Source organism: Nycticebus coucang, chromosome 7, assembly GCF_027406575.1.
Source record: "Nycticebus coucang isolate mNycCou1 chromosome 7, mNycCou1.pri, whole genome shotgun sequence".
Lineage (NCBI taxonomy): Eukaryota > Metazoa > Chordata > Mammalia > Primates > Lorisidae > Nycticebus > Nycticebus coucang.
Genome location: NC_069786.1, coordinates 105,586,939 through 105,602,519, shown reverse-complemented (window position 1 = coordinate 105,602,519; position 15,581 = coordinate 105,586,939). Strand labels below are relative to the sequence as shown.

General features: G+C 39.6%; 1 protein-coding gene across 7 annotated transcripts in view; it reads left to right on the top strand.

The window, feature by feature from the left end:
* The window catches only part of PLEKHM3 (pleckstrin homology domain containing M3), a 180,108-nt gene that overhangs the window by 57,634 nt on the left and 106,893 nt on the right, over positions 1-15,581 (top strand). For all 7 annotated transcript variants that reach the window (XM_053597635.1, XM_053597637.1, XM_053597638.1 and 4 more), the window contains one exon: positions 14,651-14,796. In XM_053597635.1, coding sequence (XP_053453610.1) covers positions 14,651-14,796 — 146 coding nt within the window. The remainder of the gene's footprint in view (positions 1-14,650; positions 14,797-15,581) is intronic.

The following is a 15,581-nucleotide window of genomic DNA, read 5'->3' as shown; positions in this document are numbered from 1 at the left end:
GCTCATGAATTCAAGACCAGCCAGAGCAAGAGTGACACCCTGCCTCTAAAAATAGCCAGGTGTTGTGGTGGGTGCCTGTAGTCCCAGCTCCTTGGAAGGCTGAGGCAAGGGGATCATTTGAGCCCAAAAGTTTGAGGTTGCTGTGAGCTATGACATTGCAGTACTCTACCAAGGGTGGCAAAGTGACACTCTGTCTCAAAAAACAAAACAAAAAAAAAGCAAGGTCCAATGGCTCACACCTGTAATCCCAGCATTTGGGAGGCTGAAGTGGGTGAATTGCCTGAGCTCACAGGTTCGAAACCAGCCTGAGCCTGAGTGAAACCTTGTCTCTAAAAATAGCCGTGCATTGTTGTAGCTGCCTGTAGTCCGAGCTATTTGGGAGGCTGAGGCAAGAGAATCACTTAAGCCCAAGAATTTGAGGTTGCTATGAGCTGTGACACCATGGCACTCTACCAAGAGCAACAGAGATTCCATCTCAAAAACAAAACAAAACAAAACACAAACAGGTAATAGATGAAGGGCACAAAACTTACTCTTCTGTAAAACCAGTTGTGACCTTGCAGGCTTACAAGGACTTCAAAATTTTTATTTTTTAAAATAATTTATTTATTCACTTATTTCAATAGGACCTGTTAGGGTTTTTATTATATTGCACAAATGTGAGGGATGAATATACAACATTTTAAAACTTACATAACCATGCTCATATATGCAGTGGTATCCTGATCTGGGCACTGCTTTTTCAGAGTTTATTTGACATACTCTGTTTCAACTCCAAGTGCTATGCTGCAATTCAATTCTGGTACTAACCATCTAGCGTTAGCACAAACTGCACAGATTAAGGGCTCAATCCTCCACAAGACTGCTCCCAGTTCAGATGCCAGCCACCAGCTCAGGGGGTTCCCAGGCCACCTGTACTTTGACTGATTAGCTACAAATTTGGAGGTTCCCACAACCTCCTCAGATTTGGTAATTTGCACAGAACTCAGGAAAGTGCTATACTTAATAATTACAGTCTTATCATGAAGGATATAAATAAAAAACAACCAAATGAAGAGACTGCAGGGCAAAGTCTGGGAGGTCCCTAAATGCAGAACTTGCATACCCTATCCCCTTAGAACCAGGTGTGTCTCCTTCCATGATGTCAATAGTGTCATCAATGAGGAAGCTCCACTGAGCTTTCGTGTCCAGAATTTTTATTGGGGTTTCGTTATGAGGGCAGGATGGATTACATTGTTGGCCATGTTGTTGAACTTAATCTCCAGCCCTTTTCCCTTCCCTGGAGGTCAGACTAGCTCAAAGTCCCAACCCTTTGATCATGTGGTTGGTCTTTCTGGTTACCACCACCCATCCAGAAGCTATTTGGTGGTCCACTATGACTAGCTCATTAGCATAAACTCAGGAAAGCTAAGCAGCTCATGAATAAAAGAGACTTATTATCAGGAGACGTTCCAAAGGATTTATTTATTTATTTATTTAAGACGGAGTCTAATTCTGTCACCCTGGGTAAAGTGTCATGGTGTCACAGCTCACAGCAACCTCAAACTCTGGGGCTTAAGCAATCCTCTTGCCTCAGCCTCCTCAGGAGCTGAGACTATGGACATCCACTATCATGCCTGTCTAGTTTTTCTATTTTTTTTTTTTTCCAGTAGATTTAGGATTTTGCTCTTGCTCAGGCTGGTTTGAACTCCTGAGCTGAAGGGATCCACTTGCCCTGGCCTCCCAGAGTGCTAGGATTACAGGCGTGAGCCACTGAGCCTGGCCCGGAAATTCCAAAGGTTTTAAAAGCTTTCTGGCTTCCAGTGGCTTTGTGATCCCCCCTCTTTACCCAGATACCACTCTTAAATCTTGATTTAAAATAGAGGGTGTTTCCTTGTTTAATAGATATACCTTTATTACCTTTAACTAAAAGAAGAAATTGAGGTGTGCTATATACCACTTCTAGAAGGAAACTGGGATTCCAAAACTTAAGACATGTGGGCTTGTATCCATTTCTAAAAGATTGAAAATCACATTCTAACAAGGTACATGCCAAAGTACCAAGGTTTGTGTCTTGCTCGTATTTTTTCAGTAAAGTAAATCATGTAGGGCTGAACCAAAAGCCTTGCTAAAAATAACTTCTCTTTAAAATCACTTGATGTGAACCTCTGACACAGAGGATAGAGTTAATTTAAATGTCTTAGTCTCTTTCCTTATCTTCATCAATAAAGATGTTTTTCTTGAGTTACAGACTATTAGAAACCAGACGAAATCGTAGACACACATGATATGGGGCTGGGAGGCATCCAGCCTTGGTGAGATGGGTAGTAAATTAGGGACTCAAGAGCTCAGCCTCCTGTTTGTAGCCCTGTCCCTGGTTTAGTGTGCTGTAGTCTTGTGGGGCAGCATCTTTGACACTTTATTTTGAAGGAAGATTAAACCGTCTTCACTATACAACTGAAGTGTTACCAAATAGCCAAACCAAAAGTTACAAATGTTACTGCAGTCATATTATGCATCCTGGCATTTTTTTCCCCAGAAAATATGAGGGTGTTCTCCAAATGTTCCCTTAGAGAAAGAAAAGTCTTATTGTGTCTTAACAATGGGTGAGAAACCTTTAGAAAAATGATGTTTCTCATCCATTGTTAGGAAGGGGAATTTTGACTTGAGTAAGAGGTGCCTAATAGTGCTGCAGGTTTCCAGGCAAACCCTTGAGCCTGATTTTCCCATATGATCCTCATCTCACAGTAATCTGGGTTCACTGACATGCATGTTCTGCTTTCCTCTTCACTCCCGTTGTTAGGTGCTGTCTGTCCACGCTGTGGGGTTTTATAGGGTTAAGAGAAGCTACTTCTTCTTTCTCCTCCCAGGACTCAGGAAGGTGGAAATTAGGGTCATACTTATTATTATATAGTGGACCCTTAAACTGGATGGACTTTACAGCTGTAATCCCTACAGCCGTGTCTCCTCTTACCACAGCAGACAGAAAATCTTCTCCACTCACCAGTCAGATCCCTCATTTCTCCATCTGGGGAGAAGAGCTGGGTAAAGAAAGGATGGAGAGAGAAATTGGGAATATTTCTCTAGGGAAATGTTTTTCAATGCCCCCCCCCTTTTTTTTTTTGAGTCAGAGTCTCAGTTTGTAGCCCTTGGTAGAGTGCTATGGCTTCACAGCTCACAGCAACTTCAAACTCCTGGGCTTACGTGATTCTGTTGCCTCAGCCTCCCAAGTAGCTGGGACTACGGGAGCCCGCCACAATGCCTGGCTATTTTAGGAGACTAGGTCTCACTCAGGCTCAGGCTGGTCTCGTACCTGTGAGCTCAGGCAGTCTACCTTTCTCGGCCTCCCAAGTGCTGGGATTACAGGTGTGAGCCACCATGCCTGGCAATGTGTTTGAACCTTTTTTATCTCACAGTGCACTTGAACCTATAGTTAAACTTCTGCGGCACACTTAAGTTATATTCATCAAAAAGAAAAAGTGAAAAACAACAACAGCAACAACAAAAACCAACACTGTGCTTTGAATTTCTTTCAAAAATAATTTAATTAATGATCTTTACAGTTTTCACGGCACACCTAAGATCCTTTCATCGCACACCAGTGTACTGCAGCACACCAGTTGAAAATCACTGCTCTGGGAAATTCCTTTCAAATGGCAAATGAGGACCAGAAAATAGGAGTTTCCTACCTCAGTCTTGAGTACTGAGTCTAAATAGATATAAGCAGCCTGTCTGCAAATTCTGAACATATGGTTAGAGGATTACCTTTGGAGGTGGTCACAAACTTGTGTTTCTAGAGAGACATAGAGCTTGAAAAGAAGGCATGCGGGAAAAGAATCAAGGAAGAAAGTAGACCAAGGAAGACGCTAAATCTTACAGAACATAAAGAATTTGGTTTGGGGTGAAAAATGAAGAAATTCAAGCCTGGATTTAAAGGAAGCTGATGAAAGTGATCTTTTTCACTTTGAGACTGTTCCTAGTACTACTTGGATCCACTTTCATGACTTTAATTTGCTCAAATTGTTGTCATTACTAAAATAGCTCAAGTAGAATTACTCTAAGAAATGCTGTCAGGATGTTTTTGGAGGTTTTAGCAAAGAAGAGGACAGGTTTGGTTTTAAAGATTTTGTAAAGTTCAAAGAGACGAGACTCTTATAAAAATGTAAGGAAAGAGAAGCAGGCATTATGAATGGGCAGTGATGTGAAAGATAAGTCAGAGGGGACCCTGGTGGGACCCTGCGTGTGAGAGAAGCTGCAGCCTGGATGAGGACGATGTAGGAAGAGGCTTCTAAAGCCAAACAGGAAGAAAGCATAGGTTTCAGAGCCAGAGGAAGGAAAGACAGGTGGTTTTCCAGGTAAACCAAATGATAACCTGAATTTCTAAGCCAGAGGTTATTGACTTTGAAGCAATCATGGTAGAACTGTAACTGTGGCTCACAAACAGAGAGTTAGCAATGCTGTAATATTATGTTAAATACCAGAGGAATCTCTGTAAAAAGAACACAACTGGGGGACACATTGGATTCTCTGTGAGGCAAAAGTGTTCAGAGTAGGACTTGGACTAGAATAAGCTAAGTGAGGTACTTACTTTGAGCACAGATTTTAAGGGGGCCAAAACCCCTCAGTAAGCAAGATAAATCATATTCTAATGTAATATTTAAAAAATCAAAATTAATGCAAAAAATACATGATGAACAAACTATAAAAATTTAAATAGAGATGGGATTAGCATTACTGATTTTTTTCTTTTGTTTTAGCTTCTAATGTGGCTTGGCACTGGTTCTTAATTATTCCAGTAAAATAATCTCTTTTAATAAAATACCTTTCCCAAAGCCCTCTCCATATGTAAGTTCCAAGTAGCCTAGTACAGCATTCACTTTGTTTCAAGGATGATGAGCTTGACCTCCTTTCCTTGTCTGGGATTGCAAGAGAATATAGAAGACGCCCTGGTACCCTGTGTTGAAGATAGAACTAATACTGCAGAGAGAGGGAGGTTACCTGTGACAAGGAGCATTAAAGCATTAAAGCACTAGCAGCTTTCTTATTTGAAATAATCAGCTTAGCTGAGCCCTTCCTGTTTCTGCTCTTGTTTTTCAAATAGGAGTTCTTGGTGGGCAAATGTTTAACCACAATGAGTAATTTGTGAAGAAAAGAGCCTGAGCTTGGAGCAGAAGTTATGAGCAGGCAGTCTAGTAGATCATGGTACAGTATAGACAAGGCCTCTCTTTCATGACATTACTTTACTCTAAACTATCCAAGCAGCATGAACTGTTTTCTTTAAGTAAGAAAGTAGGCCTGATAAAAGGGCTTTTCCTTCTCCCCATAATAGATGTTATGTCCATTGCTGGCAGAGAAAAGTGATTAAGTAGAATCAGTATACTCATCTTTTATTTTGCCCTCTTTCTGTTGTCTTAGGGTTTTTCCAATAGTGGCAGTATTGACACTTTGGCCAAATAATTCTTTGTTGTGGAGGGCTAGCCTGTGCATTGTAGGATGTTCAGCAGCGTCCCTGTCCTCTATCCACTAGATGCAGGTAGCGGCCCCTGGCCACCCTTTTGTCTACAGACATTACACATGCCCCCTGTTGGGACCAAAATCTCCCCAGATTGAGAACCACTGCACTATCAAGAAATAAGGACTACTAACTATGTCATCTTTTCTTTACTCAGTTTTTCCTCACATCTTTATACAGTAATACATGTCCTGCTGAAATACATATTATTTTATAATCTAAAACTTCTGCCTCTGAATAGATAGATTTAGGTAAAAATAGCAGGTTATGGAAATAGAACCCTCACCAACCATCATTTAATATCAAATATATCAGATGCTTTTAGTAACAAGTAACAGAATATCCAATTCATACTGGTTAGTACAATAAAAAGGAATTTATTCTCAATCAGCTGAGTTTTAGGCATGGGTTGATCTGGTGGCTCAAAGTTTTTAACTATTTTTTGGAGTCAATGCCCTGAGCAAACAGTATTTTCTTTCCGAAACCACCACCTCCCGGTTGATGGATTTCTTACATAATGGTCACAGGCTCAAAGCATCACGAGCATCTTTGAGGGTTCCCTTCCCATGCCCTCTACGTCAGCCGGTTGCCAAATCATTAGCATTTTGTCCCTGTACTATCTCCTCCTCTTTCTTCCTTCCTGTTTCCAAGCCTACCGCCTAATTAAGCTTGGACCGGTACACTAACTTAGCAACTGGTTCTCTCCCCTTCCAGTTTATTTTTTCTTGCTAATTAATCTTTTCAAAGTTCACATTTCTATTCTGCCTCAAACACCTCTAGCTGTTCCTGTATCTTACTGATTAATAAGGACTCCACACTCTGAGCATTCAGGATTCTTACATTCTAGTTCTAGTCTTTTGCCCATCCCCCTCTATTTACAATGCTCCTCAGACAACTAGAATATATGATGTTTTCCAAACATGCTCCCATTTTTCTGACTTCAGCCTTTACAAATGTTCCCCTTCCAAAATCTTTTTTCTTCTTCAAGGCCCAGTTCAAATGCCCCTATGTCTACACTGCCTTCCTCCATCTCCACATTTGGTAGGGATTGCTTCCTCCTCTGCTCCTCTCTGATCTTCTGCTTTCCCCCTCGGAGATTTGAATTCTTGCCTCCCTCACTCTCCATGTTTGAGGTGATGGTAATGCTTGTGAGGCTCCAGACTAAATGCACTGATGAGCTAAATTATGTTCTTTTGTATAAATTGATTCATATTTTCTGTCCTTGTCATTTTATCATCTGCAGGGGACAGTTTTATAGTATCTTTTACAAGGAGATAGCTACGTGAAAATTCACCTTTATAGCTGAAAAGGTGTTGTTCATAAAGTGCTACATCAACCACTTTCATTAATGTTAGGCCCCACCTTTCTAGCAGCTGTACAACCTTGGATAGAATTACATTATCATCTTCTGCCTCAGTTTCTTCATCTGTAAAATGGGGATAATACCTACCTCACAGAATTGATGCAAGGACTGAATGAATATACACATACATACATATGTATGTACGTATATAAAGTACTTATTACGGTGCCTAGGTTGTGATATACACTGTATAAGTGTGTGTTCATCCATTTGGTTATTTCTTATTTAGTATTTTAGAATTATAAAAAAGCAACATTTTCTTGAAAGTCTTTGAGAAAAGAAAGAACAGATACAGAAGTAAATGAAAATGTCTAGTCATAGACTACAAAGAAGAAAACAGGATTAAAAAATACTAAATTTAGACTGATTCAAATATACTAGAAGCTGAAATTATATTATCTCACTATTAAACTTTCCTCATCTTACACTAATATGCTATTAAAACACCTTATCATAAGAAAAATTAAAAGTAACCCCACAATCAAATCATGTCTTTGGAAGTGAAAATCTGTGTTGTCATTGTATTTACAACTCAAAGTAGATATTCGGTAGACAGAAAAGCAGTCAGAATCTTTCAAATGGTGCACATATTTACTTACATGCCTTAGCAAAAATCAAGATTTATTGCCTTTCAAGATAAATTTAACTAAATATTGACTTTAGGTTCTCAATCATTGTTACCTGAAGAACCAATAAATCTTGACACTTCTCAATTTAAGTTGGAAACTACTTGGTATTTATTAATTTCTTTCACATAATTTATAATCTTAATAACAGCATTCCATGAGATTAAATAAACATTGTAGAGTTTAACATGTTTATATTGTCAATCAGCAGTCATTACTTGACATGTGATTTTACTTCATTTTTTACCTAAACCTAGAGCCTTCAGCACTGTTAATACAGCATAGGCCCTACCAGTCAAAGCTGACTTAGCCTTAGCTATTTAAATATTCAGTGCAAAAATACCAAAAAACAAGAAACTTGCCTAACAGCTCTTAGGATACTTTTAAATTTTAAACCAATTAAATTAGTTTGGAGCTTCTAACCTGAGTTGGTAATATTTCTTTGGTTGTCTTAGTTCTGTAAGTATAATAAAATAATAGGTGATTATCCTTCATAGATGGACTCTGTCTTGGACAGTCGCTATCTGTTGCTCTCAATCTCTTTCTCATCTGTCTCTGCCTCCTTAGATATAATATGTATCAAACATTGACTGTGTCCAGGCACAGTGCTCATACTTTACAAGCATTGTATTTGCTAAACATTGCTGTGTTGAAAGGAAAATTCTTTAGTTAGGTACATCCATTTTGTCCTAGGGGAGTTATATATTTGTGTTAGATTCTTGAGGACGTAGCTGTCCTCACCACAGCTGCAGTCCATTCTACAAGCCAGCTTAAGTTAGCCTAACTGTGCATCAGCCCCGGTGGGAATGGTTTTCTTCCAGGTATTATTTATGCTGTTTAACATGTGCCAGCCTTCTGACTGTGCAGCAGAACTTCACAAGTCACAGTTTCAGCCAACAGGTATGATAGTTTTTCATATATAGTCTCTCACTCCTGTCAGATTTTTAGATGAACATAAAATGAAGCCCATCAGGAAAAAATTCTCTTCTGATGAACAGGAATGAATTTCAGTATAGCTTTGGAAACAACCAGTCCGTGCACTTCAGGATCATATTGAGCATGCGTATTCTTTCCCAGCCATTGAAGTTTGCATCCCCTGGGAAGAGAATTCATTATCAAGGGACTTAAAACCTTATGGAGAAAATGATTTTGAAGTGCTACAGCTTAGAGTGGGTCCATAAACTCCACAAAGGGCCTCTGAGCAGCATGCTATACTATCCGCATTAGCAGCTACAGGTGGTACGTGATTGATGTTTCTGGATTTCCCCTTTTGTTCCTTTAGTTCTATTTGAGATGCTTCTGGATACTATTTGTCTTGTAACAGACAAAATTGCACACTCAGTGACATGTGCCTGATTCTCCATCCAAATGCTTAATGTCTTAATTGATCCCGTGACTCCTACTTTATAACTCAGCACCTTGGACCACTGATTTCCAAGGTCTTTCTCAGCGTCCCTCAGCCATTGCCCCTTTTCCATTCCAGTTCGGTAGAATTCCCTAGCCTCAGTTCCGCCATGTTAACCTCAAACCACAAAAGTGATCAGTCCCACATCTCAGCTCTGTCCCCACCAGCAGTGGAGGATGCAAGTCTGGTGCCCAGATTTGCCTTGCCTCTACTTCCTTTAATGGATACCAAAGCGACATTGCAAAAATTGCTTGTGCCGGTGTTAAACCATCCTCCGTTTAAACACTGCACCTAGCTTTGTGCTAGGCAAGTGTACCAGGCAAGACTTTTAATTATATACCAAATGTGACAGTTTATTTTAAAAATTACAGGTTCAACAGTTAACTACTAAAGGAGCCAATGGTTATAGACTATAAGCTATGAAAGCTAAATTCTTTATGACTTTTCCCCTTAATTCTTATAAAGTAAGAATTTCTCGAACCCCATCACCCTCGCCATTTCTCTTTTCCTTTAGTTTGGAAAATCTGGTCTTAAGAGCATATAATCAAAGACCAGGCCTTCAAGCAACACTTGTACATATTGCTTACTGTAGTTCATCATTCCAGGCCCAAGACTCTGGAGGGAAACAAGGAGGGTGGGACAGGGAAGTTCTTCCTCATTCCTGTGGGCCTCTCCCCCTACTGTGTGCATACAGTAAAAGAGGGGGTGAAACTCACTAGGGGTCTTTTTCTATTTTTATAGAGCAAATGAAAATTTATTCTCTTGCTCTATTGCTTTTCCTTTTTATGCTAAGGCACCTTCTCTTTCTTTTTGTTTGCATTTGTACTTTTCTTAGAGCACTTCTTCCTTCCAAATACTTAACACTGGACTTACCTTACCTTACCAAATTAGATAAGAAGCTCACTTAGCATTGTATGAGTTCCTCCTCTAAAGAGAGAGAGTCACCTGGATCCACCCACAGCTCTTGTTTTTTCCTTCTTATTCCCACACGTTTTCCAACTGCCGTTCAGGGAAAGGAAGGCTGAAGTTGGTGGCCATGAACTAGAAAGAAGGTGTTTGGCCGCTCCTCAAGATCTCAGCTTCAATAACACCCTACTGCAGCCAATTGAGCTCACTAGATACACTTGTTAGAAGCAAGATTGTGCTTTTGTGGTGAATTATGCCAAAATTCTGCTTCAGCCCTCAGCAACAGATTCTTTTGGGTGTATTTAGTGAAAGGCCATTTGGGAAATGGACTGTACATGCAGCAAATAGGATTTTGGTTAAATGGTGACATTTGTTTCCAAAAGTGTATCAGAGGGGAAGCTAGGCTCTTCAGAGCATGTGTTCATTAAAGATTTGAAGTGGGGTGGGAAGCAATAAAAAAAAAAAAAAGGCCAGTGGGTTCTCTTGTGAGATAGTTTTTTGTTCTTGTGAATTGAATACACTCTGAAAAGTTTCAAAAAGAGACTGGGAAGAATGTATTTTCTTTGATCCAACATGTGGAGCGTTCCCTACTACAAATGCCCTTTAATTTAGAAACGTTGTTGAAAGTCTGTTTGAAAGTACATAAAAAATATAATATGTAAATAAGCTCTAATTAGTTATTTCAATTAATTGTTTTTGGTCTGTATTTTGCAGCCCTATTTTTCTCCCCATAATGTCGCTTTTCAGGGTCCAGCTTTGGCACCCTCCAAAAAAATGTGTTTTTGTAACAGTCATTATTAAGGAAACACATTTTTTCCCCCACTGAAAACCTCATAATGATAAAGTAAAACCCCAGACTGTGTATTTTTGTGGGAAATTGTTTCAGGCATTTTTAGTCCACGATTTGCTATTATGATAGTAAAGGAAATCTTGCAGTTAATTGAAAAAGCTGGTCTTTTCTTCTTCAAATAAATGGCATGTGTTGTTTTTAGAAAATGAATCTACATCAGGCCACCAGCCTCTAATCTTTCCCGATCGTTCTATGTTCTTTCAAAGACAAATATATTGGATTTGAGGTTAAAGTTTTAATTCTGTCTAAGGTGAACACGATACTCCCAGTGGAGATAAGAATACTGTGGAAAAACACTGGTAAAACGAACTCAGGTTGTTTCTACGTAGCCATAGCCAATTTTTAGAAATTGACTAAGAACATGAAACGTTTGATTTTGGAAGCCTAGAAAGGAAACCCTGTGACAAATTATAAGCTTTTCTCTGAGAAGTCTGCACACCCACTGCACTTTTGTTGAATAAAATCAGAATTTTACAGCTTAGGCAGTGGTTCTCAACCTGTGGGGCGCGACCCCTTTGTAATAATGAAAATACATCCCGGGCGTTAGGAAGGTTGAGAACCACTGAATTAGAGGGACCTGGCGGGCTACCTAGAAATTAGGGGCAATCCTCAGCTTTTACCCATCAGTGTTCCTAGTGGGGGGGTGGGAGAGTGAGCGGAGGAGGTTGCTCATTGGAAAGGCAAATTCCTGGTCCCTACCCCAGGTGTACAAATCAAAATCATCTCAGGGGAAGGGGAATCCACATTTATCACAAAAATCTCCAGAAAATGCTAATGCTCACTAAGTTTAGCAATCCACCCATTTAGGCTAGCTAGCCCCTTTATTTTGTGATAACGAAGCAGGCCTGCTCACAGCATGCCCTTAGGCAAGAACAGACCCATCCAGGCTTCCTGCCTCTGGGCTGAGCAACGTAGTCCAAAGCAGTCTCAAGCATCCAGACAGTCGAGCCTGCTTCTGGGTCTCTGGGGTGATTTCAGCACCAAGGGTAGGATAGTATGGTTCCAAATAAGTTAAAGACACCAAGGTAGGAGTTTATGTGCTGCAGGTTTTGTCTGAACTAAAACCTGAATGAGCTCTAGCCCCAGTTCTCTCATCCTGACTTTCACGAGCCAGGAGACCTGGGCAAATTTGCAAAGATGTTGAACTCATTTAGTTGGCTCCTATGGCTGAAGCTACAGCATGTTGAGCTTTGGGCCTGTGTGCTTAGTTGATATAAACATGTTTAGGCTTTATGCTTTCTTAACATACGTATTTGTATATTTTAACACTGTCTCGTGTATGTTGTATCCAGAAAGTTAGAATAAAATTATTAAAATTATAGATTAAAATGAAAATGAAAATTATAAGCCCAATATTATCTATTAGAGAATATCTAATATCTACTATCAGAGAATATCTAAATATTCAGCAAACACTGATGTTTCTTACATCTAAAATTCAAACAACCAGCCAGGTGTGGTGGCTCATACCTGTAATCCTAGTGGTCTGGGAGGCCAAGGCTGGTAGATTGCTTGAGTTCAGGAGTTCAAGACCAGACTGAACAAGAGTGAGACCCCATTTCTACAAAAAAATAAATAAATAAATAAAAAACTAGCTGGGCCCGGTGGCACACACCTGAGGCTGATGTAGGAGGATGACTTGAGCCCAGGAATTTGAGGTTGCTGGGACCTATGATACTAGCACTCTAGCCAGGGCAAGGGTGAAACTCTGTCTCAAAATAAATAAATAAGTAAAATAAAATTCAAATAACCAAAAGGCTAAAATAACTAACTCATTTTTTTAGTGTTCTGTGATGAGAATTTAAACTATAATACTGATCCTGAATTTTTGCAAGATTGTGATTGCCTTCTAAATCATTAGGAAAGATTGAATTTTATTTGATGTCATTTTAATGTTAAGTCAATTTGACTATCTACTAATTTTTGGAAACAGCAATATTCCAGTATCTAGGATATTTCAAGTTCTGTTCCAGAGTTCATATATGAACTCATATGTAATATATAGATAGTTCTTAGAATGGCAACATATTCTAACAGGGGTAGGCTGTTTTGAGAGGTAGGTGATCAGGTTAAAAGGATGAATTTCAGAATAGTAAGGGAAAATTAAAATCTCGGTATATACAAATGAAGTACTTAGTTTATCATCCCTTCAACATAAACATTTACGGTCCACTGTGTGTAAAACTGTGCTGAGTGCTGAGGATCGAAGAATAGATCTGAGGAGTTTGTAGCATGTCCCTGGCTGGATAAGTCCATAAACAGGCATGGTATAAAAAAAGGGCCGGGTGATTTAAGGAAGCACATGCTAAATGCCAAGCGAGCAGAGCAGTCTGGGCAGTGAACAGCAGCCACCTTCCAACATTCGCAGCCCTGTGGTTGTGCCAGGGTCTCTCCACTTTCCACACATTTCTCATTCCTCAGCCAGTCTGAAAGGCAGGAGCTTGTGGTTTTGTGCTGCTTAACAGTAAAGAAGTAGCCATTCTAGGAAGGAACAGAACCATGCTGTGGAAACATAATACTAATATATTTACTTACTGTCTTTCAGTACCTCTCTTATTTAAAAACAATGGGATCTAATTCTCTTTCTGGAAGATGTACCATGAAACTGCTTGATTTCTGATGCCATTTTATTTGTAATGAAAATGAAAGTTCTGTTGAGTTTTGAGATACTTACATTTATGGAGTTCATGTGAATCAGAATCTTCTTGGGTTGACAGTTTAATAAATAAATGTTACTTCCTATTAATGGAAATGGGAGTAACACTGATCATTGTATTATTATTATTGAAAGAACAATTCATTTTACCCACGTTATGCAATAAGCTTAGTGTCAGATCACTTTGGTCAATATAGTTCCTGGTACCTAACCATGAAGGGGGCCGTGATGAAAGATTTCTAAAATGAAAGCTGTAGAGCAGAAATGTCAGAATAATAACACCATTTGTGTGTTCTTCGATATCTGTTCTGGGCTGCCAGGATTTTGTTGTTTGGGATGATTGTGATAGGATTTTTATACTCCTTAGTGGAAAGTAGTTCCTCCTATCTAAAGAAATGTAATGGCTTCTTTGTGGCAGGGCCATGATTATTACCAGGTTCCTGACGGTGCCAGACAGTGCTCACAGAATCGTGGACATCCTTGGATCTGAAAAAGGCATTAATCACTTGTAGACAAACAATAATTTTGAGTAATGGGCAAGATGTGTTGAAGTCTAGATAAGAGGGTGCATTAATAATGATAAATGATAAATGATATGCATTAAAATGTACAGAGGGTGGAGTGGGCACACTGTGTCATTTGGGAAACATTGCCTGGAATAAAGAGGTTATATTCCAATTGGAGAGCAGTGTGGGAAAATTGGAGAGGTGAGAAAAGGCCAATCACAGGCCAAATTCCTTACGTTAATTTTGTAAGCAAAGGAAGGCTATATATTGGTGGCACCTGTGGCTCAACAGAGTAGGGCACCAGCCCCATATGCCAGAGGTGGTGGGTTCAAACCCAGCCCCGTCCAAAACTGAAAAAAAAAAAAAAAAAAAAGGAAGGCTATATATCTGCTTTAGGGATCATTTTAGCATCAGACAGTCTTAGAGCCAAATCTAAACTCTGTCTTTTATTGGCTAGAAAGGTACTCAGAGGAGCTACTTATTAGCCTCACCGAAATCTTAGATTCTTCAACTATCAGAGAGAGTTGATGGTATCTTCCTCATAGAAATGCTGTGAGTTTAACCAAGATCCCGTATGAGAAGCCCTCAGCAAAGCACCTAGTGGAAATGCAATCCCTGATGGGCCAGTGAGGAGATCAAAGGTGGGGTTACAGGAGAGAGACTGGTCACTTATGGTAATCTGCCAGGATGGTGGTCATTATACTAGGAAGTAGGGAACACACCTGTACAACTCCATTCTCTGTAACTTCTTTGTTGCAGACTTTTCATTTAACTTCGGTGTTGTGTAACCTTGTTCTGTGGTATTAAATGTACAATAATCATAGATTCTTTGTTTTGCCTTGTCCAGGATGCCAGCGATCCATAGGTCTTTCCAGCGGGAAAGCCAAGGTGTGCCATTACAGTGGGTGGTATTACTGCAGCAGCTGCCACGTGGATGACAGTTTCCTCATCCCGGCCCGCATCGTCCACAACTGGGACACTTCAAAATATAAGGTAGGTACAAAAACTGGGTTTGCTTAATAATAGGAATTTGGGTGTTCATATGTTGTCGGGTAGATTAAAAAAGTAATGATAAAACAATTCGAAGGAATCTTGATTAGGTATTCTCATAAAAACTCAAGGTCTTATCTAATACTTCTGTATCTTATAGATTAAAGTCTTCTTAATTATGGGTCCTATTAATTTCTTCATTTAAAAATATATATATTGCAGCTTTTATTTCTGTACCTTAGTAATTAACTATAGATGCTAAAGGAGAATTCTCCTAGAGAAAATCTCTTAATTACTTTTTATTAGATCTTATCTCCAACATTGCAACACTATGGGAGGATAAAAATAGGGAAATAATACTTGCACAAAATCTTAGTGATCTTTCAAGGAGAACATGGGTATAATCTACCGTATTCATTATAGTAGAGTAGTACTCCTATTCCTGTTAAGGTCAGTCTCCTAGCAAATCTAGGTCCCTGAGACTGGATGAAACTTAAGAGAAGCCATGAAGACTTTTGGGTGGGGTCTTACAGTAAGAGGCAGTGCACTGAGCCATCTTCAGAACTTCTTTGGGAGTGTTGTTTTTTAAAAAGAGGACCGAGTGAGAAGCACAGGTATATGCAAACAGCTTTACAAAGCAACTGCTAACAGCCGAGGAGGATATTCAAGAAGTGCTGAGTAGCTGCAAAAATGCAAGTCAATAGAGAAGAGGAAGACTGGGCACTGGGCTGCTCCAACTCAAAAGGGGGGAAAGACAGGAGGAACCAGCAAAGAGACCAAGAAAGAGT